This window comes from Oncorhynchus nerka, linkage group LG6, assembly GCF_034236695.1.
Source record: "Oncorhynchus nerka isolate Pitt River linkage group LG6, Oner_Uvic_2.0, whole genome shotgun sequence".
Classification (NCBI taxonomy): Eukaryota; Metazoa; Chordata; class Actinopteri; order Salmoniformes; family Salmonidae; genus Oncorhynchus; species Oncorhynchus nerka.
In genome coordinates, this window is record NC_088401.1 from 72,744,684 (window position 1) to 72,771,263 (window position 26,580).

Here is a 26,580-nt window from a genome sequence, read left to right on the forward strand (position 1 = left end):
AATTGTTCTGAATATCTTTGTAAAACACTGCACACGCTTTCACATAAAACACAGACTGTATATTATTGTCATGGTTTATTTAGGAATTGTTCACATGGTACACAAGAATCCACCTTTATAAAACAATGCATCTGATTTTACTGTCTTCTTCCATATGAACTTCCCTCCCTCCCTATCCACAACATATTTAAAAATCACAGCACAGCTCATCTGACCACAGAACACCAGTAAATAGTGCTGCCATCAAACAAAGGCACAAACAGAACCTTCCCTTTCCCTTGACCCAGCCAACTCTAACAAGATAGTTGATGGACAGAATTATTTTGCACTTTATGATTTGATATTAAATAACTCAGTGACTCCATAAATATATAGGAGGAATCTACAGGTAAAATTTCATGATAACACTGTCCATGTTCAATAGTTTGGCTTCAAGTCAGTCAACCCACCATCACTAATAATAATAATTGATTGGCTCAGAGGGGATGTAGCCTGGTCTATATTATTCATCTGCGTACAGTGAAGTACAGTTCATCAACAGAGACCAGGTCCACGTTCAGTTGAAGATAGAAATATCATGAATAGACATGACATGATTTCTTATTCTATGCAAGAGGCATGTTTGTTCTACATAACATATTTCTATCTGTTCCACAACGTTGTGCCTTGCTGAACGTGTCCCAGCATTACCCTTCAGGGAAGTACCATATGTCGTTTGGTAGGTAAGTCACAAATACAGACCCATGCATGAAGACTATCAGTCTTATTTCTGCAGCTCATATAAAACATTCATAACCCATTTATGTGTATATGTCAAATAAACATTCAGCATATACACACACTTTATATCATTTTTTTAGACAATTTGACTGGAATCTGTTTATAATTGTATAATTAGCCTAACAGTAGTAATTATCATGTTATGGGTCAGCTGGAATGATTGATGTGCATTGTGTTTGGGGACAGGTAAAGTACAAAGTCTGAGTACCAGAATGATTCCATGAGGGTTGAATAGGAGCCATGTGTCTGGGGTTAAGGCTGATGGATCCTAATAAATGTTCTAGAGCACTGTCTAATATCGTTACAGTTTAATATCATTATATACTCTTAATATGAATATATAGTTCTTTTATATTCTTAGAGAATGAAGGTAGTGTTAAGTTTCAGCTCTTTGTGTATGAGAAGTGTAATTATCTAGTGGACTGCAGTCGACTGTAGGAATGTGTACTCCCAATAACTAAGGCACAGAGGAGCAAGAAGGTTCCGGATTCAGGCTGGGACACGAGAACACCAAGAGGAGGAACAGACTCAGTTCCTGTCCAGAAACAGAGACTGATTATTTATCTTAGAAATACAAGGAGGTGACGCCGCCTAGTCGGAAGGTATAAATATACAGTATGTCCTTGTGTGACCTCTAGGTGTGCTGTGCAGCTGCAACACCCACTGTGGTGAATAAATCTAGTATGTCTGGATTATTGCACCAGAAATTACAACATTGATATCATTTATTTATAAAAACATGTTCAGATTTTTTTTGTCACAGTCCTTTTCAGACAAATACACGTCTTTACAACGTAAATATGTGATGTAATGTTTAAACCCCAGAATAGTCTGGATGAGTCCTGTCTCTTATCCCTTTCTCAAACAATAAGCAGCTTGCACCGTCGTCCAGTTCACAGTTTCTCTTGTTCTTTTGATTATGGAATGTTGATCCTGCCATACAGTCCTCTCTGTGGGAGTCAGGGAAAATTTATCACAGCACACGGTCTGCTTTGCTTCCCGTCTTCCGCCAGCCCTCCTTTTTTTCCCAGTCAGTCCAGTTTCCGAGCGCCCAGTTTGAGAGGACCCTTAGCTGCCTTGCGTTCTGCCCGTTTGGCCTCCAGTTCTTTCCTCCTCTCCTCACGCTTCTTCTTGGCCAGCTCTGTCTTGCTTAGGCCTGCTTAGGAAATAGAGAGAGACATCTGTTATCGTCTGTCTTGAGGCTTATAACATGAATAGCATCTTGTTAAATGACTCCCTGGTTTCAGATCATTGAGATAAATAATGGAGTAGAGATGTTAGAGCAGGTTGAGACTCACCTGGACTTCCGCCCACAGACTCCCAGCTCTCCTCGGCTCCCCAGTCTCCAGCAGGCTCTGCACTCCAGCCATCACCAACCTAGCATGAACCAGAAAACACATGCAAAATGCACATGCATTAAAACACACGTGCCGTCCTTCCATTTCCACATCAAATCCATTCCCCACTTAGCATCAACACCAAACTTTTCCATTTTGACACACCTGCTTGTCAGTTCTTCAAAACAAAAGGCCTACTCCTGTCAAAGTATTTTATTTATAAAGCCCCCCCTCCTCTCCTCACCATAGCAGTGGGGGTGGGCGTTGCTCTCTGAGACACATTGGCGAGGAAGTCAGTCTGTGTGTCTCCCTTAATGTCCCAGTCATACTCGCTGGCTAACCGAACCCCCTCCGGCAAAGCAGCACTCTTAGTGGCTGGCGCAGTCCTACCCTCCTCCCAGTCATTGCCCCACCCATCCTCTCCCGGTGAACTCTGACCCTGGATGTCAGCCTCCTTCTCATTGGACCAGCTGTCGTCGGCATCCCAACCCGAGCTGCTCCAATCAGAGCTCTGCTTTTTTACTGCCTCAGAGGAGGCTAGAGACACCTAGACGGAGACGGAGACAGCAATGAATGAAGTTTCAGCACTATAACGGTTTTAGATCATGGACCACTGTTCAGTTGGTTGGAACTTTCAGCACTTTGCAGAGGAATATGTAAATACATTCCTGTCATTTAGCAGACACAGCCAGAGAGAATACAGTTTGTACAATCATCTGAAGATAGCTAGGTGAGACAACCACACATCACAGTAAGTACATTTTTCCTCAAAAAGTGTGAGTGGTAGTTACTTTACAGTGCCATCATCTTTGACTTTTTTTCAAACACTCTGCCTCCCTGAATAACCCTTAGGTCTAAATAAAACCAGATACGTACTCCTCTGACACTGGCCTTCTTTTTGACTGATGACATTCCTGACCAATCAGAAGAGTTCCAGTCATCTGGGTCAGCTGCCTGTACCTTCTCTGCGTCCTGGGGGGGGGCGAGAGAGTGAGAGAAAGACAGACTTTAATAACTTAATTGATCAAACAGAACACTATCTCCATGTTTCCCATGTCCAGTGACAGTTGATGTTCCTCGGTCCCAGCTGTCAAATCCCAACCCAAATCCCATTCATGTCAATTACAGTTGAAGTTAGAAGTTTAAATAAACCTTATCTAAATATATTTAAACTCAGTTTCACAATTCCTGACATTTAATCCAAGTACAAATTCCCTGTCTTAGGTCAGTTAGGATCACCACTTTATTGTAAGAATGTGAAATGTCAGAATAAAAGTAGAGAAAATTAATGATTTATTTCAGATTTGATTTCTTTCATCACATTCCCAGCAGGTCAGACGTTTACATACTCTCAATTAGTAGTTGGTAGCATTGCCTTTAAATTGTTTAACTTGGGTCAAACGTTTCAGGTAGCCTTCCACAAGCTTCCCACAATATGTTGGGTGAATTTTGGCCCATTCCTCCTGACAGAGCTGGTGTAACTGAGTCAGGTTTCTAGGCCTCTTTGCTCACACACGTATTTTCAGTTCTGCCCACAAATTTTCCATGGGATTGAGGTCAGGGCTTTGTGATGGCCACTCTAATACCTTGACTTTGTTGTCCTTAAGCCATTTTGCCACAACTTTGGAAGTATGCTTGGGGTCGTTGTCCATTTGGAAGACCCGTTTGCAACCAAGCTTTAACTTCCTGACTGATATCTTGAGATGTTACTTCAATATATCTAGATAATTTCCATCCTCATGATGCTATCTATTTTGTGAAGTGCACCAGACCCTCCTGCAGCAAAGCACCACCACAACATGATGCTGCCACCCCCGTGCTTCACGGGTTGGGATGGTGTTCCTCGGCTTGCAAGCCTCCCCTTTTTCCTCCAAACAAAACGATGGTCATTATGGCCAAACAGTTCTATTTTTATTTAATCAGATCAGAGGACATTTCACCAAAAAGTATGATCTTTGTCCCCATGTGCAGTTGCAAACCATAGTCTGTTTTTTTTAATGACGGTTTTGGAGCAGTGGCTTCTTCCTTACTGAGCGAGCTTTCAGGTTATGTAGATATAGGACTCGTTTTACTGTGAATATAGATACTTTTGTACCCGTTTCCTCCAGCATTTTCACAAGGTTCTTTGTTGTTCTGTGATTGATTCTCACTTTTCGCACCAAAGTACATTAATCTCTAGGAGACAGAACGTGTCTCCTTCCTTTCCTGAGTGGTATGACGGCTGCATGGTTCCATGGTGTTTATACTTGTGTACTATTGTTTGTATAGATGAATGTGGTACCTTCAGGCATTTGGAAATTGCTTCCAAGGGTGAACCAGACTTGTGGAGGTCTACAATTTTTTTTCTGAATTCTTGGCTGATTTATTTTGATTTTCCCATAATGTCAAGCAAAGAGGCACTACGTTTGACGGTAGGCCTTGAAATATATCCACAGGTACAATTAGCCTATCAGAAGCTTCTAAAGCCATGACATTTTCTGGAATTTTCCAAGCTGTTTAAAGGCACAGTTAACAAACGAGTTTTAATGACTCCAACCCAAGTGTATGTAAACTTCTGACTTCAACTGTACCTCTAAACTTCCCCAGTCCTCGTCATCCCAATGGTCTCCAATTGGCTCCTCGTCCTTCTCTGTCACCTTAGGGGAGTCTGATTGGATAGCAAGGCCAGAAGCAAAGGGTAGAGTCATGGAGGCCATTGGTGGTTTAACTTCAGAGCCTGGAGGAAGGAGAGATGGAGGGATGAAAAGAACGGTGAGGTGAAAGGTGAATGTAAGTTGTGGACTGATGGGTACAGCTTTGCCAGTTCATCCTATGTTTCTGTGGGGGATGCCACCCTAATCTACACAATGACCTAAACAGAAACATATATAAGATCTGAGTGAATAAGAGTTTTCATGTTCATTACTCAGTTCCTTACCCACGGGTACCCCATCTGTCACAGGGTTCCCTGTGCGAGGAGAGGCAGTACCAGCAGCAACAGGTGTGTTGTTGGCCGGGCCGCCCACCTCTGCCCCCGGGCCGGTTCGGATGAGCTTGGAGGTCAGAGAGGACACCCCCGTCACTGCCCAGCCTGCCCAACTGGCTGCTGCCCCCGCCGGCTGGGCTGATGACATCACATCCTTTTCTAGGGTGAATGGGAGATAAGTAGACACTCAAAGGCTGTACTCAGATTCCTAACGAGCATAGCGCAATGACTGGAAGTCTTCAGGTACAGCTAGCGCTAGTTAGTTTCATGAGTGAATGCTATCTAACTTCCTTCATACTGACTATCCTACCATTCCGACTATCCTACCAATCCTTGACTTCGGCGATGTCATTTACAAAGTAGCCTCCAACACTCTACTCAGCAAATTGGATGCAGCCCATCACAGTGCCATCCGTTTTGTCACCAAAGCCCCATATACCACCCACCACTGCGACCTGTATGCTCTCGTTGGCTGGCCCTAGCTTCATATTTGTCACCAAACCCACTGGCTCCAGGTCATCTATAAGTCTTTGCTAGGTAAAGCCCTGCCTTGCCTTAGCTCACTGGTCACCATAGCAGCACCCACTCATAGCACTCGCTCCAGCAGGTATATTTCACTGGTCACCCCCAAAGCCAATTCCTCCTTCGGCCGCCTTTCCTTCCAGTTCTCTGCTGCCAATGACTGGAACGACTGCAAAAATCACTGAAGCTGTAGACTCATATCTCCCTCACTAGCTTTAAAAACCAGCTGTCAGAGCAGCTCACATATACCTGTACCTGTACATAGCCCATCTGTAAAAAGCCCATCCAACTACCGCATCCTCATACTGTTATTTATTTTGCTCCTTTGCACCCCAGTGTCTCTACTTGCACATTCATCTTCTGCACATCTATCACTCCAGTGTTTAATTGCTATATTGTAATTATTTCGCCACTATGGCCTATTTATTGCCTTACTTCCCTTATCCTATCTCATTTACACACACTGTATATAGACTTCTCCTATTGCATTATTGACTGTATGTTTGTTTATTCCATGTGTAACTCTGTGTTGTTGTTTGTGTCGCACTGCTTTGCTTTATCTTGGCCAGGTCACAGTTGTAAATGAGAACTTGTTCTCAACTGGTCTACCTGGCTAAATACAGATGAAATAAAATTCAAATAAAATACTGAACACAAAAAAAAAGACAAAAAATGCATATGCAGATATGCAGATAAAGGACTTCATTGCCAAAATCCTGCAGTATCCCTTTAATGTGAGAACAGTGCTTGTTTACAGACCTATTTCAGCCAGCTTGGTTGGATCTTCAGAAACAGTCTCCAGCTTTGTCAGGAAACTCTTGATGGCTTTGAACGCCTGAGGGAGGAAGGACAGAATTTTGTTTTCTTCATCCAATTGGTGACAGATTTTCATGCAAATATTCTAAAATATGCATAAATAAAATACGCAGATTTTCCCACTAGAGATGTGTTTCCATCAAATTAACTTGTTGTGGATAAAAGTATGTGTGTGATGATGTAGTGCACATAAAAATGACCATGTACCGAATAAAAAATACAAGTTAAATGGGTTTCCATCGCATTTTCAACTCTACTGATGGTTTTGTCACCAGAAATGTTGCGTTATATAGTGAATGTCCCCACTCTGGTATTGGCATGTGCGCTAACGAACAGCTGGCAGATCCAGTGTGGGTATATAGCCTACATGATGAGTCTTATCGACTACAGAACGAGATTATTCTTATTTGTCAAACAGCAGCCAAGCATAGATGATCATGTCACCAGAATTACAACCCTCAATATTTATCAGAAAGAAGCATCAAGCTCATCACCGTGCACTTTCACCACCCTGTGAAGTTCATCAGAACTTATTTAATCTGTAACCTAATAAACTTCATGCTTTCCCGAGTCATAGTGGGAGGAGCATACAACATGTCATCGCATGACTTCAAGTTTACTTCGATATGATGGTTATTATATCAATATTTGCACATAAAAGCGCATCCACGGACATCTAGCATAATTACATCTTAGACAAAAACATCCCACCATATCGAGTATATATTTTTGTGTCGACATTTGGAAAGTTCATTGCCAAATTTGCAGTTTCCATCAGGCCTGTCGTAACCTTTTCTTTTATACGACATACTTTACTCGTGTAAAAAGGTTGGATGGAAACCCGATAACAGATGGAATGTTGCAATGAGTGTAGGGAAAAAAAGATTGTCACACACAATTGCAGATGGAATATTGCAGGGTGAAATCACAGAGTTTCTAAATCCAGAGGTGCAACATTGTGAGACTTCCGGGAACGCTTGTGATCAAGATCAGGCCGTGGTTTGGGGTTTGAGAAGTCAATTTTGTTCCTTTTCTCGAAATCTAAAAAGGCACAACTTTAACTTCGTGAGTGACACGTTTTCATTTTCGTCAAAAACAACAATACCAAAGGAGTGCTTTTGATTTGACGACCTGTACAGGAGCAACTCGGTGCAAGACAACTGCTAGAGCTGATGATGCGTTTCTACGTATGAGCTTAGCTAGTCATCATTGCCATGACATCGCCTACAAGTGTGATTGGGATTTCTATTGGAGAAGCAGCTTTAGCCTGTGTTTTTGTGAAATATTTCTAAAGAGAATGTTAAATGTCCCAGTCCTATGGTTCACTGTGTGAGGGGTGTAAGGTGTTTGTAGTGCTTCTCACCTGATCTCTAACGTTCTTGTCAGGGTCAACAGTGAGGGTACAGAGCGTTGGCAGTACTCGTGCTGCGCTCTCCGTCACACTGTAGTAGTTGTGCGTTGCTGCGAAGCCCAGAACCCCGGCCGCCCGAGAAGCGGGAAACGGGTCCTTAGTGGCCCGAGAGAACGCAGAGATCAACACTCGCTGCCGCGTCTGTGGAGGGAGGGAGAGAATAAATGGTCAGGCAGAGGGAGGGAGAGAAGAAATGGTCAGGCAGAGGGAGGGAGAGAAGAAATGGTCAGGCGGAGGGAGGGAGAGAAGAAATGGTCAGGCGGAGGGAGGGAGAGAAGAAATGGTCAGGCGGAGGGAGGGAGAGAATAAATAGTCAGGCGGAGGGAGGGAGAGAAGAAATGGTCAGGCGGAGGGAGGGAGAGAAGAAATGGTCAGGCGGAGGGAGGGAGAGAAGAAATGGTCAGGCGGAGGGAGGAGAGAATAAATGGTCAGGCGGAGGGAGGGAGAGAATAAATGGTCAGGCGGAGGGAGGGAGAGAATAAATGGTCAGGCGGAGGGAGGGAGAGAATAAATGGGCAGGCAGAGGGAGGGAGAGAATAAATGGTCAGGCAGAGGGAGGGAGAGAAGAAATGGTCAGGCAGAGGGAGGGAGAGAAGAAATGGTCAGGCGGAGGGAGGGAGAGAAGAAATGGTCAGGCGGAGGGAGGGAGAGAAGAAATGGTCAGGCGGAGGGAGGGAGAGAAGAAATGGGCAGGCAGAGGGAGGGAGGGAGAGAAGAAATGGGCAGGCAGAGGGAGAGAATAAATGGTCAGGCAGAGGGAGGGAGAGAATAAATGGGCAGGCAGAGGGAGAGAAAAGGGGAGATGGGTAAAGAGAGAAAGTGAGTTACCCCAGCGTTGAGGTAGGGGGCGATCTTTCCCAGGCACACGGTGGTGTTGCAGCGGATTGGTCCCTGCTCGTCTCTCGCCTGCAGTCGTGCAAAGTGCCTCATCAGCTCCTGATTCACATTACTCTCATTCAGCTTGGGGGCCAGCAGCAGCATGGACTGGGAGACGAAAAGAAAGACGGAGGCATAAAAAAAACAAGAACAGAGCGTTGGGAACACCATTAACCACAGGGAAGGAACCCTGTCAGTTCCACTTGAATGAAGAAGTGAGTGAAGCCATCAGGTCGTGTGAGTATGTTAATCACAGTCTAACAGACTGGGTGAGCCAGTTATACCTTGACAGTCTGTTCTCTGATGGCTGGGTTTGTGTCTGTGAAACCGTGAACAACATGAGGGAAGATCTGCGAGTTCACCGCTGCATCATTTAGATACTGAATAAACTGCTCCATCTAAAAGGAAAGAGAGATGAGGACGGGGTTGGAAAGAGGAATAAAACAAGAGATCTGCAGCAAACATTCATTCTGGTGTAATGGCTGTCTCTGTACTCTGACGTGTGGTACTCTGTACCTGTTGAAGCAGTCGTATCCTCATGGCCCGGTCTGTAGAGGAGAACATCTTTACAATGACAGGAATGATCTTCTGCTGGTACTCCTCCGCAGACAGGAACTTACCCACCTGACAGACACAGAAAGAACAGGGAGAGATGGAAGAAGGAACCTTCTGCTAAACACCAGTCTGAAAGTCAAACAGTGAAGAGGCGATTCCGGGATGCAGGCCTTCTAGGCAGATTTCCTCTGTCCAGTGTTTGTGTTCTTTTGCCCATCTTAATCTTTTCTTTTTATTGGCCAGTCTGACATATGGCTTCTTTTTTTCCCTTTCAACTCTGCCTAGAAGGCCAGCATCCCGGAGTCGCCTCTTCAGAGATTGGTGTTTTGCGTGTACTATTTAATGAAGCTGCCAGTTGAGGACTTGTGAGGCGTCCGTTTCTCAAACTAGACACTCTAATGTACTTGTCCTCTTGCTCAGTTGTGCACCGGGGCTTCAAACTCCTCTTTCTATTCTAGTTAGTGCCAGTTTGTGCTGTGTACTACTCCCTGTGAAGGGAGTAGTACACAGCCTTGTACGATATCGTCAGTTTCTTGGCAATTTCCCGCATGGAATAGCCTTCATTTCTCAGAACACGAATAGACTGACGAGTTTCGGAAGAAAGTTCTTTGTTTCTGGCCATTTTCAGCCAGTAATCGAACCCACAAATGCTGATTCTCCAGATACTCAACTAGTCTAAAGAAGGCCAGTTTTGTTGCTTCTTTAATCAGAACAACAGTTTTCAGCTGTGCTAACATAATTGCAAAAGGGTTTTCTAATGATCAATTAGCCTTTTAAAATGCTAAACGTGGATTAGCTAACACAACATGCCATTGGAACACAGGAGTGATGGTTTCTTTAGAATGGGCCTCTGTACACATGTAGGTAGATATTCCATTAAAAATCAATCATTTCCAGCTACAATAGTCATTACAACATTAATGTCTACACTGTATTTCTGATCAATTTGATGTTATTTTAAATTGCACAAAAAATGTGCTTTTCTTTCAAAAACAAGGAAATTTCGAAGTGACCTCAAACTTTTCAACGGTAGTGTGTGTGTATGTATGTATACAGTTGAAGTCGGAAGTTTACATACACTTAGTTTGGAGTCTTTAAAACTTGTTTTTCAACCACTCCACAGATTTCTTGTTAACAAACTATAGCTTTGGCATGTCAGTTAGGACATCTACTTTGTACATGACATAAGTCATTTTTCCAACAATTGTTTACAGACAGATTATTTCCCTGTATCACAATTCCAGTGGGTCAGAAGTTTACATACACTAAGTTGCCTGTGCCTTTAAACAGATTGAAAAATTACAGAAAATGATGTCATGGCTTTAGAAGCTTCTGATAGGTTAATTGACATCAATTGGAAGTGTACCTGTGGATGTATTTCAAGGCCTACCTTCAAACGTACCTCCAAACACCTGAAGGTACCACGTTCATCTGTACAAACAATAGAATTCAAGTATAATCACCATTGGACAACTCAGCCGTCATACCGCTCAGGAAGGAGATGCGTTCGGTCTCCTAGAGATGACCGTACTTTGGTGCGAAAAGTGCAAAATCAATCCCAGAACAACAGCAGAGGACCAGGTGAAGATGCTGGAGGAAACAGGTACAAAAGTATCTATATCCACAGTAAAACGAGTCTTTAGACATAACCTGAAAGGCCGCTCAGCAAGGAAGAAGCCACTGCTCCAAAACCACCATAAAAAAGCCAGACTACGGTTTGCAACTGCACATGGGGACAAAGAACGTACTTTTTGTAGAAATGTCCTCTGGTCTGATTAAATAAAAATAGAACTGTTTGGCCATAATGACCATTGTTATGTTTGGAGGAAAAAGGGGGGAGGCTTTACAAGCCGAAGAACACCATTCCAACCGTGAAGCACGGGGGTGGCAGCATCATGCTGTGGGGGTGTTTTGCTGCAGGAGGGACTGGTGCACTTCACAAAATAGATGGCGTCATGAGGATGGAAAATTATGTGGATATATTGAAGCAACATCTCAAGACATCAGTCAGGAAGTTAAAGCTTGGTCGCAAATTAGTCTTCCAAATGGACAATGACCCCAAGCATACTTCCAAAGTTGTGGCAAAATGACTTAAGGACAACAAAGTCAAGGTATTAGAGTGGCCATCAGAAAGCCCTTGACCTCAATCCCATAGAAAAGTTTTGGGCAGGACTGAAAAAGCATGTGCGAGCAAGGAGGCCTACAAACCGGCCTCAGTTACACCAGCTCAGTCAGGAGGAATGGGCCAAAATTCACCCAACTTATTGTGGGAAATTGTTTGACCCAAGTTAAACAATTTAAAGGCAATGCTACCAAATACTAATTGAGTGTATGTAAACTTCGGACCCACTGGGAATGTGATGAAAGAAATAAAATCTGAAATAAATCATTCTCTTCTATTATTCTGACATTTCACATTCTTAAAATAAAGTGGTGATCCTAACTGACCTAAAACAGGGAATTTTTACTTGGATTAAATGTCAGGAATTGTGAAACTGAGTTTAAATATATTTGGCTAACTTATATGTAAACTTCCGACTTCAACTGTGTGTGTATACACACACACACACACACACACACACACACACACGTCTTCTTCAGACATACTACATATTCTATCCATCATGTCGATACATCCCATCATGTGAACAAAAATATTAATGCAACATTTAAAGTGTTGGTCCCATGTTTCATGAGCTGAAATAAGAGACCCCAGAATCTTTCTATACACACAAAAAGCTTATTTCTCTCAAATTTGGTGCACAAATTTGTTTACATCTGTTAGAGAACATTTATCCCAAGAAAATCCTTCTACGTAACAGGTGTGGCATTTCCACGAAGCTGATTATAAACAGCATGAACATTACAAAGTTACACCTTGTGCTGGAGACAATAAAAGGCCACTCTAAAATGTGCAGTTTTGTCACACAAAACAATGCCACAGATGTCAAGTTGAGGGTGTGTGCAATTGGCATGCTGACTGCAGGTATGTCCACCAGAGCTGTTGCCAGAGATTGAATGTTAATTTCTCTTCCATAAGACAACTCTGTCGTTTTAGCGAATTTAACAGTATGTCCAACTGGCCTCACAACCACGTGTAACCACACCAGCCCAGGACCTCCACATTCCGTTTCTTCACCTGTGGGATCTTCGGAGACCAGCCACCTGGACAGCTGATGAAACTGAGGAGTATTTCTGTCTTTAATAAAGCCAATTCTGATTGGCTGGGCCTGGCTCCCCAGTGGGTGGGCCTATGCCCTCCGAGGCCCAACCAGGGCTGTGCTCCTGCCCAGTCATGTGAAATCCATAGATTAGGGCCTAATGAATTCATTTCAATTGACTGACTTCCTTATATGAACTGTAACTCAGTAAAATCGTGGAAATTGTTGCATGTTTCATTTATATTTTTGAATGCCAAGAGTGTGCAAAGCTGTCATCAAGGTAGAGGGTGGCTACTTTGAAGAATCTAAAATACACTGCTCAAAAAAATAAAGGGAACACTAAAATAACACATCCTACATCTGAATGAAATATTCTTATTAAATACTTTTTTCTTTACATAGTTGAATGTGCTGACAATAAAAATCACACAAAAATGATCAATGGAAATCAAATGTATCAACCCATGAAGGTCTGGATTTGGAGTCACACTCAAAATTAAAGTGGAAAACCACACTACAGGCTGATCCAACTTTGATGTAATGTCCTTAAAACAAGTCAAAATGAGGCTCAGTAGTGTGTGTGGCCTCCACGTGCCTGTATGGCCTCCCTACAATGCCTGGGCATGCTCCTGATGAGGTGGCGGATGGTCTAAAGAGGGATCTCCTCCCAGACCTGGACTAAAGCATCCGCCAACTCCTGGACAGTCTGTGGTGCAACGTGGCATTGGTGGATGGAGAGAGACATCATGTCCCATGTGCTCAATTGGATTCAGGTCTGGGGAACGGGCGGGCCAGTCCATAGAATCAATGCCTTCCTCTTGCAGGAACTGCTGACACACTCTAGCCACATGAGGTCTAGCATTGTCTTGCATTAGGAGGAACCCAGGGCCAACCGCACCAGCATATGGTCTCACAAGGGGTCTGAGGATCTCATCTCAGTACCTAATGGCAGTCAGGCTACCTCTGGCGAGCACATGGAGGGCTGTGCTGCCCCCAAAAGAAATGCCACCCCACACCATGACTGACCCACCGCCAAACCGGTCATGCCTGAGGATGTTGCAGGCAGCAGAACGTTCTCCACGGCGTCTCCAGACTCTGTCACGTCTGTCACATGTGCTCAGTGTGAACCTGCTTTCATCTGTGAAGAGCACAGGGCGCCAGTGGCGAATTTGCCAATCTTGGTGTTCTCTGGCAAATGCCAAACGTCCTGTAAGCACAACCCCCACCTGTGGACGTCGGGCCCTCATACCACCCTCATGGAGTCTGTTTCTGACCGTTTGAGCAGACACATGCACATTTGTGGCCTGCTGGAGGTCATTTTGCAGGGCTCTGGCAGTGCTCCTCCTGCTCCTCCTTGCACAAAGGCGGAGGTAGTGGTCCTGCTGCTGGGTTGTTGCCCTCCTACGGCCTCCTCCACGTCTCCTGATGTACTGGCCTGTCTCCTGGTAGCGCATCCATGCTCTGGACACTACGCTGACAGACACAGCAAACCTTCTTGCCACAGCTCGCATTGATGTTCCATCCTGGATGAGCTGCACTACCTGAGCCACTTGTGTGGGTTGTAGACTCCGTCTCATGCTACCACTAGAGTGAAAGCACCGCCAGCATTCAAAAGTGACCAAAACATCAGCCAGGAAACATAGGAATTGAGAAGTGGTCTGTGGTCACCACCTGCAGAACCACTCCTTTATTGGGGGTGTCTTGCTAATTGCCTATAATTTCCACCTGTTGTCTATTCCATTTGCACAACAGCATGTGACATTTATTGTCAATCAGTGTTGCTTCCTAAGTGGACAGTTTGATTTCACAGAAGTGTGATTGACTTGGAGTTACATTGTGTTGTTTAAGTGTTCCCTTTATTTTTTTGAGCAGTGTATATTTTGTTTAACCCTTTTTTGGTCACTACATGATCCCATGTGTGTTATTTCATAGTTTTGATGTCTTCAGTATTATTCTACAATGTAGAAAATAGTAAAAATAAAGAAAAATCCTTGAATTTGTAGGTGTGTCCAAACTTTTGACTGGTACTATATCTATCTATCTATATACACACACGGACTCGGACATTGCTCGTTCTAATATTTCTTAGTTCCATTCTTTTACTAATTTAGATGTGTGAATTGTTCGATATTACTGCACTGTTGGAGCTTGGAACACAAGCATTTCGCTACACCCACAATAACATCTACTAAATATGTGTATGCGACCAATAACATTTTATTTGTAAAAAGGGCTTAGTAGAATATATTTGACTGATTGAGGAAGGGTGGGAAATCATTAGTTGCCAAAAGCTTTCCCCCTGAAGAAATGGCTTTAACTCAAACCACTTCCAATGATTATGCTTTACATAGATATTACATAGTTTTCCCACTTCTGCATAAAACAGAGGAGCAATTCAATGCCAGGCCGGTGATTCCTTCTGAATCCCTCCTCGCTGCCTCCACAGCACACATACCTTAAACAGAGGTGTGAGGACGACAGCACCAGCATTGCCAAACTCAAAGGCGGTGAGTAGCTGTGGCAGCACCTTGTGCTTACAGAAGTCCTCTGGGAATGAGTCCAGGTTCTCACTCAGGTCCTGAAAAAACTGATGTTTCTCTGCTGGGTCTTTGATCTGGATCACATAGATATATGTTAGATAGACATAAGATACATAGATATTTCACACTTCACAGAATAAAACATTTTATCGAAAAGCCAACACATTTCAATGAAAGCTGTGTCATCTCTATCGTGTCAAGCTTTTTCTATAGCAGAGATGGAGGTTAGGAATTGTACCTGGATCTCCTCAAGGAAAAGGTTGCTCTCCACAAAGCTGTTGCTAAGGAATCCTCCAGGAGCTCTGCAGTTCTGGAGGAAGCGAGCTGGGTTTGGCCGGGCCCTGGCGTTGGCCCCTATCAACTCACAGTAGTGTGGCACCAATGCTTTAGGGATCTGAGGGACAACATACCATAATACATTTAAATCACTTCCAATTCATTCATGACCTTTGATATTTTGACAGGATGATATTAGAATCACTTTAGGATTTCCTTAAAATGTGTGATGCTCTGGTAAAATGTTAGAAGGTAAAGGGTGGGGGAGGAGGGTACCTTTCCGAGGGAGCGTAGGGAGGAGGTTCGGGGCAGTGGACCATTGAACACTTCCCAGATCAGACAGCCCAGCCGCCACACATCCCCAGCCCTGGAACACAGAGATATTCTTTTATTAACAAATTCTTATTTACAATGACGGCCTACTCAGGCCAAACCCAGACAACGCTGGGCCAATTGTGAGCCGCCCTATGGGACTCCCAATCACGGCCGGATGTGATTCAGCCTGGATTCGAACCAAGGACTGTAGTGTCACCTCTTGCACTGAGATGCAGTGCCTTAGACCGCTGTGCCACTCGGGAGCCCAAGAGATATACTTCATACTACAAATATTAAGTATCTTCAGAATACATCAAGCATTGAACTAAAACCTTTGTATGTGAGATACCAGCAATACAATTTGCAATGAAATCAGTATTTTACACCCTCTCATTCTTAACTGATTGTCTGTCAGTCTCACCATTTCTCTCCACCGTTTGGTGACTCAGGGGGGTCGTATTTGTCCATGTCAGAGTGAACAGCTTTAGCAGAGGGTAGTGATGTGGAGCCGTCCTCGTTCTCTGGGGTCATGTGGTCCAGACCGCCAAGCTTCCATTCTCCGGCTCGGTCCACAAACACAGACCAGATACCCAGGTTGTTGTGAAGGAGGTGGCAGTCATTCACCAGGAAACTAAGGGCTTTCTACAGGGGGAGAATAGCGTGTGTGAGCAATTATTTTAATTTATTTACTGATGATATGGATTGCTATGTATTAAACATGATTTTAGGTATGGGAAGACGTAGACAGAAGTATTCCCTTGGGGGAAGTTAGTCTACAATCATCTGTTGTCACGGAGTACTGATGTTTCTACCTTCGACCTGTTTAACTGCCAGTATCAACTGTCTGCCAGTGTTGAATGTTATGGTTACATTTTGGCTCCATTCTGGGCCTGGGACACACTGATAATGTATCTGTGAGACTGTGTTATTCTGTTGCAGCTGATGTTGTGACTTCCTATAAGCCTTTCGGGATGGTGTTTAGAGAACATTCAGTACTGCATGATTAACATAGAAAAGGGCCTTCTCAGAGAAGATGGAGAGTCACCTTTCCATTGAAAAAGAGATTGATAGAGAGAAAGAGAGAGACAGAGGAAGGGAGAAGGATAATGGAGTAGAGGTGGAAGAGGCTTGATAAAGGACAAGCAGAACTCAACATACAGAAACACATGAGGAAATCAGAGCACTCATCTCTCCTCCAGTCTACTGACCACAATCTGATGAAGGCCCCAGGACATCTCCAGATCCCCAGAGCCCCCCCGGTCTGACTGGGCCTTCAGGTGGGCTGCCAGGGGGGTGACCTGCTCTGTGACCAGGTACAGGCTCTTCTCTGTCTGCAAGGCACCAGAAAGAGACAACATGAATGCATTCATGATTGGTTAAAATGTGCATTCCAGTCTTGTAAGTATTTTTCTATTATATGGTGAGTACACCAACGACTAGCACACTAGCTACTGTTTCTCTATAGAACTGGTAGACAGGGGAACTAATTGATTCAGTCGATACTCACCACAGTCTGCATGAAAAACAATGAAAATAAAAACAGATACAAAAGAATGTGACAATAGTGACAGAAAAAAAGAGTGTTGTTTGCCTTTTAAATATCAACTATATTGTGATGTTACACTATATGTATTTGGGGTGAAACACATCGACAGACACACACCTCCAATCCATCTACGTAGGCCAGGATGTTGGGATGTCGAAGGGTCTTCATGCGTTTGAACGCTGCCTTTGCTAGCTGGGTCTGTTCCTCTGTCCCGGTTGACACCTCGTACACAAACACTGATACTGGCTCCCCACCTGTCTGAAGAGAGAGAGATGTCAAAATGTGATGATGTCATGTTTCATCATTGGTATGAGGAGAGATGTTATTGTGGTTTAGGAGATGAAGTTACAGTCTCCTTGGTGAGGCCAGAGGCCTCAACCACACTCACAGGAGAGGTGTTGTTTGGTTCTGTACCTTGCAATAAGTGTTGTTGTCATGTCAAGACACGGTTTGTCTCAGTCTAGTAGCTATTTCAGGTGAAACACAGAACGACACCTAGGCAAGTCTGCCATCAAAGGTTCTACCATTGCATTCCCATGGCTTTGAACAATAAGTAAAGGAAACAATGCAACCTTTGATGACGAACGAACTAGATAATGTTAGCATCTAGTTAGTTAGCTACCAGTCAAAACAAGACTGACACTGTGCAAACATCATTATTAGTCATGATATCAGTGGTGGAGAGTACCCTATTGTCATACTTGAGTAAAAGTAACGATAATTTAATAGAAAATGACTCAAGTAAAAGTGAAAAACATCCAGTAAAATATTACTTGAGTAAATGTCTAAAAGTATTTGGTTTTAAAATATACTTAAGTATCAAAAGTAAATGTAATTGCTAAAATATACTTAAATATCAAAAGCAAAAATAATGTCAAATTCTTTATATTAAGCAAACCAGACGTCACCATTTTCTTGTTTTTGTATTTATTTTTGGATAGTCAGGGCTACACTCAGACATAATTTACAAACGAAGCGTGTTTAATGAATCCGCCAGATCAGTTGCAGTAGGGAGGTTCTCTTGATATGTGCGTAAATGGACCATTTTCCTGTCCTGCTAAAGTATTCAAAATGTAACGAGTACTTTTGGGTGTCAGGGAAAATGTATGGAATAAAAAGTATATTATTTTCTTTAGGAATGTAGAAGTAAACGTTAAAGTTGTCAAAAATATAAAAACGACTTAAGTAACGCTAGTACTTGAAATTATTTTTTACACCACTCCATGAAATTAGTTGGTCGAAATACATTTCGCTTGTAACTAGCTGACGTTGTTAGCTCGTTAGGTTACAACAGTGACTGGCTAGCCAACGTTAGTTAGCGGAGATTGACGTGGCCCTTCATAAACAAAACCTACTAGTTAGGTATCTATACTAACCTAGCAGTAACGTTAGCTAACAGTGCTGTTTTAGTTTCTATAGGCGATAAATATCCTGACAATGTTATATATATATGATAGTGATAATCTTGTATGGAAATTACATACAATTTCATCCCAAAAATAACTAGCTAGCGAGACCTTGCCTTGTATCAGCTAACCGCTACGTTGCCTAGCTAACAAGACATAATTATTCTGTTAAAATATATTTCTGCCCCCACAATTTGATTTACCTTTCGTTTGCCCCGATGTAGTGTCCATATTCCGGACGTTTCTTGAGTTTCAGGTAAAATTTCATAATTAAAGTCTTTGACTGGATCCCGAGCGAAAAAGGCCCACATCTCTGATATCTTCCAGCCTACATCAAGTAAACAACAACTATGGCGAACCGCAGCCTGCTAGCAAGCTGGCCACCCCAGAGAAATCAGATCCTTACGTTCCACACCTTGGAAAAACAATGAGCGGTGACTCAAATGTTGACTTCTTTCTTCCAGAATTAATATTTTAATACCAACAAATAAAATATGTTTGTCTCCATGGTCATGGGACCACATTGACCCTGTCGTTTTACAGCAATGAGGTCCAACTCGGTTGGAAATATGTCTCCAACCAGTAGGTTGCGTTGTTTCGACTACCAGGCAACGGTTTTTGTATGGAGGTCAGTGTCGAATTTAGTCAACCTCAAAACATGAATGGCTTATTTGCTACGTGAGGTTTATTTGATCGAATATACATTTCGTAATGGTTAAGTTGTTACGAATGTAATGATAGGTTGCAAGTTCAAATCCCCGAGCTGACAAGGTACAAATCTGTCGTTCTGCCCCTGAACAGGCAGTTAAACCCACTGTTCCTAAGCCGTCATTGAAAATAAAAAAAATTGTTCTTAACTGACTTGCCTAGTAAAAAAGGTAAAATAAAATATGTAGGACACGTGACATTCCGTCAACTATGAGAAAACACACTTTATATCAGTTGTCTCGGATGGATATTCATCAAATGGGCTAGTAGCATAGCATCGCTGCAACCTATTTAATACAGGCGCTTGACGTCAACACAGAATATTCTAAAAAATAATTACAATATGTATGTGTAACCGATGTGAAATGGCTAGCTAGTTAGCGGTGGTGCGCGCTAGTGAAGTTTCAATTTGTGACGTCACTTGCTGAGACCTTGAAGTAGTGGTTCCCCTTATCTGCAAGGGCCGCAATGGGATAACGATGCTTCGAGCGTCCCTGGTTCGCGCCCAGGTCGGGGCGAGGGGGCAGAACTTGGTCAACTGACCTACCTGGTTAATTAAAAATGATAAATAAATACACTCCCATTCCTTGGTTATGTAGGCTTATTCTACTCCGTAATGAAAATATACTTCAGGCCACAAATTGGATTTGTCAAATATGAAAAGCACATCAAAACATGTCAAGTAAAATTGTAATGTATAACCCAAATAAATCCAGGGAATTAAGTCAATATTGAAGACATTGTAATGAGGTATGACAGCACAATTTTGTACAGTTCAGACTTTATTCATAAAATAAAGTAAATTACACTCATTTCTTGAACTGCAAGTCATGATGTCTCAACCAATGACTAAACTAAATAAATTCCAGTAGAAACCAGTTTCTTGACATTTATGGGTTGGAAACAAACCTAAGTAGAAACATTTTTGGAACAGTTCATATTTGGTTGCAATTGAGAATTTTATTGATGGAGACAGTTTCCACAAGGGGCACATACTAAACAGCCTCAATAACTATGGCAACTGTCAATATTTTAAGAGGTAATACTTGAATGATTAAAAAAATTAATTCACAATATGACCCTAGAACATACTTTAACTACCTAGGTTCCCATTTTCACTGGCTTACCCAACTAAGCAGCAGGTTGAGAAAAGCAAAGACACCGCAGGGAATTGAACCCCATCCTGAGGACTATCAGGAGTGCCACCACCGGAGTCTTTTGCTTTTTTTGCACAAGGACAAAAAGCAAAACCTGGAAGAACAAAAACCAGAGGGTTTGTTCCCCCAGGAAAAGAAAAACCCTTGCACCTGCTGCTCTACACGAACCCGAGGACTTTAGCATCGTCGCAAGCCTGAAACTAGAGGAAAAGACAACTGGTTTCCCCATCCCCAGCAAACCCAGACACTTAATGCCATTAGAGCAATTCCACATTTTATCCATGATACCAGTAAGACAAAGTCACAACGTAGGTGTAGATCTTATCACTGACATTGGTCCAGATTCAGAGGTCAGTAAAACTCACAAAGATTGGGCTGTTAGATTTGAAGCTGTAAAGACAAAAGAGGAACAATTACCCCCCTCCCTCCCCAAAACAGATCCCCGAAATTGAAAATATTTTAAGCTGTTGTTTACTTTGACTGATAGAAACAGTACAAACCACAACCAACCGGTTTCTCTACACTGTTGCTCTCAACTTCCTAGAACTGGATCAAACCAAGACACTTCCCGTGACTCCCTGCAGCTGCAAGCACCCAGTAATGACAAGTTCACTCAAGAGGTATCTGAAAGGAAGGAAGAAAGTGTTGCACCCACCCAACATCAACTGGAATGTGCCTATTTTACACATGAACTATATGAAAGTTGTTGCGCATTTTGAAGTTCAAAATGTTATGCAGAGCTGATATGCATGCAGTCAAAAGGTTGTGTTAAAACATAGCCATGATGTGTTCAAAATCAAAAGGGAACCAAAACGACTTAACTTAGTAACCAAGAAACTGAAGTGATGCTCAATTTTCAGCAAGACAAGCTTGTGGCTCTTGATCTTAAAGTGACTGGGTTCTCAGTGTTCCATCACGCAGTTAGAGGCAGAACAGATGCCAATTCATGACTATTTTGCATCGGATGAGAAATTGTCACCTGAGAAACCAAAAGGGAGAAAGGAAAGGAGCACAGACAGCACAGAGGGAGAGGAGTCTGAAGACCGTTGAGTGTGGGGGTGGGGTTTGACTAAGCTCAAGCGCGGAGGGGGTAGATGGTAGGTACGTCATTCAGGGGACACATTCATTTGCCGAGTTTCCTGCGACGGCGTTACATTCAGATGGAGGCGCAGTCGGCGGACAGTGAGACAAGATAATGATCTGAAACAAAGAGGTTTCTACACAAACCACCACAGTACTCACATAACATACATGACGTTTTACTCAACTTACTTTAAAGATGCAAAGCAGTAGGGCTCGGAGCCTAAGAAAAGGGCATATGCCAGTGAAAGCATGGCTTGATGATGGTTATTAACGATAGAAAGCCAGTTCAAGATGTACATTGAACCAAACTAAAACATGGCATGGGTCTGGAGTTCGATTTGAAATGAAGACTGAAAAGGTACACCAACACCTTACTACGTGCGCCAGGTCAGAAGACTTCATTCGTGCTTCACCAAGACGCACTCAGATTTCTGTTGAGAAAAAGTGCAGAATTCCCCCCCAGCCCTCAACTACCAATCCAAAAGCAAAACAATTGCACAGTCCAAATTACAGCTGCACAGTTGCGCAGTGTTCCTCAGCTACCTTAATTTGGGAACGCTGTCACAGTTGCATGACAGCTGCAAAGGAAAACCAAAAATGCAGTTGAAGAGGAATGGAAGGCTACTACGATACAAGACTGCTTGCTCCTTGCACAGTTGCACAAGTGTTGGTAGCTGAGGAGTCAAAAGCTAACTAGAAATAGTCTAATGTAATGAAGGTGTTCAAACGGTCCTGCCTGTGTAGAGTTCAAAGGAGGGGCGATTCCTGTGGTCATGTCACGGGTAGATGGCAGTCTTCGTTTGGGCTTTTGTAATTCTGAAAGATCAAAAACAAACAGCCCTATACCCACCCTCACAGCACTGACATTTGTTACCCGTAGACAAAATATGCTTTATAATTAGCATAAGTTTGAGTTGAAAAGTCTCCACCAGAAGAGATTTGCCCTCAGTGAAAGCACAGCAGTGCAACTTCTACATACCACAAGTAGCGGCAGTGTTGTTGTATCGCTAAGTAGATTCTTCTCTATTGAAGACAAATCAACTACGGCAGCAATAGGGCCCCTTCAGACAACCAGGTGCCATGTAAAAAATTCCCACATTTGGACATACAAGCTGGATTGAACTTATCTGAAACAGTCACTTTCCAACTTGTAAGAGCTGCCATCAAGCCCAGGTCACTTCCGTGATCTAAAAGCACCAAGCTAAGTCATACCTGAAAAAGCACAAGAAAAGCCCCCAACACAATAGTCCCCCAGAATAACAAATGCATACCAAAACTGTCTTCAGTCAGAAAAAGCTATGCATTTATTACCAATTATAATTCCTTGACAATGTTCAGTTGCATCAATACAAAACATTTAACTAATTTGCAAAGGCGTGCAATTAAGGCAAGGTGCCAAATGTCATTAATGAAATATAAAATGTGAAAACATTTGTAAGGGACCTTACTTGAGACCTAATGAGGTGTTTTGAAGCAATAGTAAACCTTGACATACAATGAGTTAGGGGCGTTCCTGTTGATCTTCAGTACTGAAAGCGTAGGACACAGCACACTGGAAAACGCAAAAGGGAAAACAAGACTTCCACCATTCCCACCCATACAGTAACCAACCCACCATCAAAATTGTATTAACAGTTGCTAAAATACAATTTACACAAATTCACGTACACAATAACTTTACACAAGAAACAATTAAATACCACTGGCCTCAAGGCATCAGCTGTTCTCCTTAAGACGGGGGAGATGTAGACCTCCAGTCTCTTTCATTGAGGGCTGGGTCATAATCTGGAAGAGTCACAGTTAAGCCCTCCCCTGACCCCAGAAACCCCAAATGCAAATTTCAACTCCAGGATATAAAATGAATCAGCCTAAAAGTTAAGTTACCACACTCCCTGGGAGAACACCGCAAGTTCACATTCCAAGAGGTGGCCCGCCTCCTGCTACATCATTGTAGACACCAAGGAATATCCACACCACAAGGCAAAAGGAACCCCGAAAGACGTGGACCACTGGGTTGACTCCTTGCTCCTCAAACATCAACGCTAATCATTTGGATCTTTAAAATGCTGCTTTACACGGAGCTGTGTGAAAAAAAATTCTAGGAAATATTTGATTAACACCCCCACAACCCTCCCAGAAACCAAGTGTGTATCCCTACAAAATATTGGAAGAAAAACAGTATATGCAAATGATTAACTCGCTACAGAAAACCAGTACAAAATACCTTCCTACATGATTTTAACACCAGAGATTTCCCTTGATCCATCCTTAGAATTATCTGTTTCGGGAACGTGCTCAACCGTTTTCATGAATGTGGTGGGCAGTACTAAAGAGGGACTCCCTTGGATGGTCAGGTTTGCTTTAAGGGTGCGTGCGAGCCTGTGAAAAGAAGAACTTGGAAAGTCTCCCCCCCACCATCCACAAATGCACGTTTGACCAATACTACAAATGAAATGCAGGGATAATCCCTTTCAGTTACCATTACAAAGAGGCAAATAGAAATTTGATATCAATATTTGAGGGAAATAGTTACTCCCCACATGATCATCGCATGCATTTAAACTCACTGCTCACTTTAACCAGCAGATGTAGCTGCTCAGCACCAAAGCAGCACGAACGTACAGAAGAATTTCGACTCTCAACACTCCCATGTAGACCACTTCTCAGGGGAGTAGACCTATTGAACTCAATGAAGAAACTCCTCCGCCCAGGGGGGTACTACATCTGCGCTGCAGGAGGGTGAAATCCTTTAAGACAGTCCTCTCGCCAGTGCACTCTACCAAGTAGGCCAAGGGGGACTCATCACAGCAGACATCACACAGGAAGAGGCCACAACCAGGAAAATTAACACTTTACCTGAAAGAGGAAGAAAACTTTGCGAGAAAATGTGTTGACAGATTTAATATGGACTAATTTCAAAGATGTTGGCCTAGTTAAACATTACTCGATACCGCTACCCATCATACAAACACTTATTGTCACTTGCGAAGCTAGTTGACCCTTTTACTCGTCTGCCTCATTTCTGCTGGGACCCACTGGCTGCATTGGGGCAACGCTTGACCTGGGACTGCTCCGCTCTCAGCTCGCTACCCTGCCATCTGGCGCGCTCCCTCTGATGAAAACTGCTGCGTTCCGCTCGCTCAACTGGGTCCAGTCTGCTCCTCCCGCGATCCACCTGGATCCTGCCTGGCTCCCCGCTGGTCCTCCTAGTTTCCCTCTGCCTGGTTCTTGCCTGATCCTGAAGTCGTCCTTCCTCATCTGATACACTGCATACTAACTAAGTGCCCACCCACCCCTTAAAAAAAAACCTCAGTCCATTCTTCTACAGCAAAATCTTCTTTTCTTCGCCAACTAGAACCAATTGTGTATAGATAAAGTTTACCAAATCTGAAGCGTGACAAAGCAACGTCACGAGCCTGCACCTCCTTGACCTACCACTAGTGCTAGCAAAGCAACTGATGTACTTGGAAATGTAACCGGCAGCACATCTTGTTCATTTTAGGCTCAAAACATTTTTACTTCTTGAAGCAGCTTAAATGACCGACAAACAGGCACTGTTGGCCTAAATAATCTTCCAATATTTTGTTTGCTATTGAAATAAAGTTTCACAACATAAGCACATATTGTACTTCGCGTCAGGTTAAAAAAATAAATAAAATCAATAAATATAACTCAAATGATCAAAAGGCGACTGCAGCACAACTTACAATATTCAGTTGTCTATTCAAGAGGCTTCACAACTTCTCATATGATTCAAGAACAGTAACTTGGTTATTTCACATGTTGCCTATACGGATTTGAGACAAACTACCAGTACTTATTCAGTTTAGATAAAACTTTTTTCTGGCTAGAATCAAAGAGTAAACTTTTGAACGGATAGTCTTGTACCTTGGTTCCCCTTTCACTATAAAATTGTTTTTCCTGATGCGCAACCAACACTTCTAACGCACTGAAGTATATCAACTGCCTCGGATATAAGGGACCTACACTCAACTTGATCTTCAAATATTTAGCTGGCCACTATCCGTGTCTTCACAAGATGGCAGTCTTGTAAGTGGTATATTTTACTGCCCATTCCCAAGGGCTCAAATTTCTCTTGCAAACTAGTCTTCATTTTAGGTTAATTAAATAGTATACACATTGAAGTATACTGCCTCGGATAAGTGGGACCTACGCTCAATTTCTATTCAAATATTTAGCTGGCTATTCTAACGGCTTCACTCCCTTCACAAGGTTCTGGTCTTGTAACTTGGTTATTTCAATTACACTTATACAACCTGATTCTTTCATGAGCTTTAAAACAGTTTTACTTCAGATAGCTGCACCAGCAGTGAGTCACCCCGGCAGCCATTTCTCCACAACATCGTCAAACGCCGCGATTTTTAAAAAAATCACGCCTACAACTGCGCCACAACACGCGCATTTTGCTAGGTACCGTAGTTAACAAATGTCACATTTTCGCTGTTACTTAGCAAAGATATGCCAACTCAGCTGAAATAACAATTATTCTGTGTTTAAATACGTAACTGACGAGGATAACAACAATACCCTGCCACCTAACGATAACCTTGTTGTGGCTTTCATCTTTCAGAACGGACACGTCAGCTTGATCGTTTCTTATAGCTATGTTAATCTTATTGCATACGAATCGTAAGTAATTCAGTACTCAAGTAAAAGCAACCATCGCAAAAAAGCTGAGGCAACAAATAATGTAGGCGTCGAAAGACAAGCTAGCAGGTAACGTTAGATAGCTACTTTATCTGATCACTTTAAACTACCATACTACAGTCACACGAGACCTGTTACATATTAGTCTTAGCTATCATTCGTCACTTCTAAAATTAAAGTAAACTAATAAGCTATTCAGGAAAAAATACATCTTGACGAAAACGAACCGTCAGTCGCCGCAGAACACTAAAACGGCATCAATAAAGAGTTTTGAGTTGGAAGGGGGGTTGCGGGTGTTATTTATACACGAGCTGTGATGCGGCAAACGTCACAATGAGAATACCTCCGACCGAGTGATTCACGAAATAGGGCCACATTTGTCGCGATTTATAAAATGGCTGCGTACTTTTACTTACACCCTTTTTACTTCACCGTGAAACATAAGCGAACAAACCTAC

General features: G+C 42.8%; 1 protein-coding gene and 1 long non-coding RNA gene across 3 annotated transcripts; both read right to left on the reverse strand.

Annotated features, from left to right (window-relative positions):
• Nucleotides 1-58: 58 nt before the first annotated feature.
• scyl1 (SCY1-like, kinase-like 1) lies at nt 59-19,091 on the reverse strand. Of its 2 annotated transcripts, none has more exons than XM_029662517.2 (18): nt 18,710-19,091; nt 17,218-17,358; nt 16,763-16,885; nt 15,976-16,196; nt 15,516-15,606; nt 15,202-15,357; nt 14,879-15,037; nt 9,224-9,331; nt 8,992-9,105; nt 8,660-8,815; nt 7,784-7,972; nt 6,364-6,439; nt 5,035-5,241; nt 4,688-4,833; nt 2,994-3,089; nt 2,362-2,664; nt 2,079-2,157; nt 59-1,936 (listed from the first exon to the last, which is right to left on the reverse strand). In XM_029662517.2, exons 1-18 carry the CDS (start codon nt 18,815-18,817, stop codon nt 1,812-1,814), a joined length of 2,598 nt encoding a protein of 865 aa, XP_029518377.1. In that variant the 5' UTR covers nt 18,818-19,091; the 3' UTR covers nt 59-1,811. The 2 variants fall into 2 exon arrangements, with proteins under 2 accessions (XP_029518377.1, XP_029518376.1); XM_029662516.2 differs by having other exon boundaries at nt 59-1,939; nt 18,710-19,090.
• A 3,644-nt stretch (nt 19,092-22,735) lies between these two features.
• Nucleotides 22,736-26,414, reverse strand: LOC115130929 (uncharacterized). Its single transcript, XR_010464149.1, has 2 exons — nt 23,687-26,414; nt 22,736-23,535 (listed from the first exon to the last, which is right to left on the reverse strand). It is a non-coding gene; the product is annotated as an uncharacterized LOC115130929 (long non-coding RNA).
• Between the last annotated feature and the right edge of the window lie 166 nt (nt 26,415-26,580).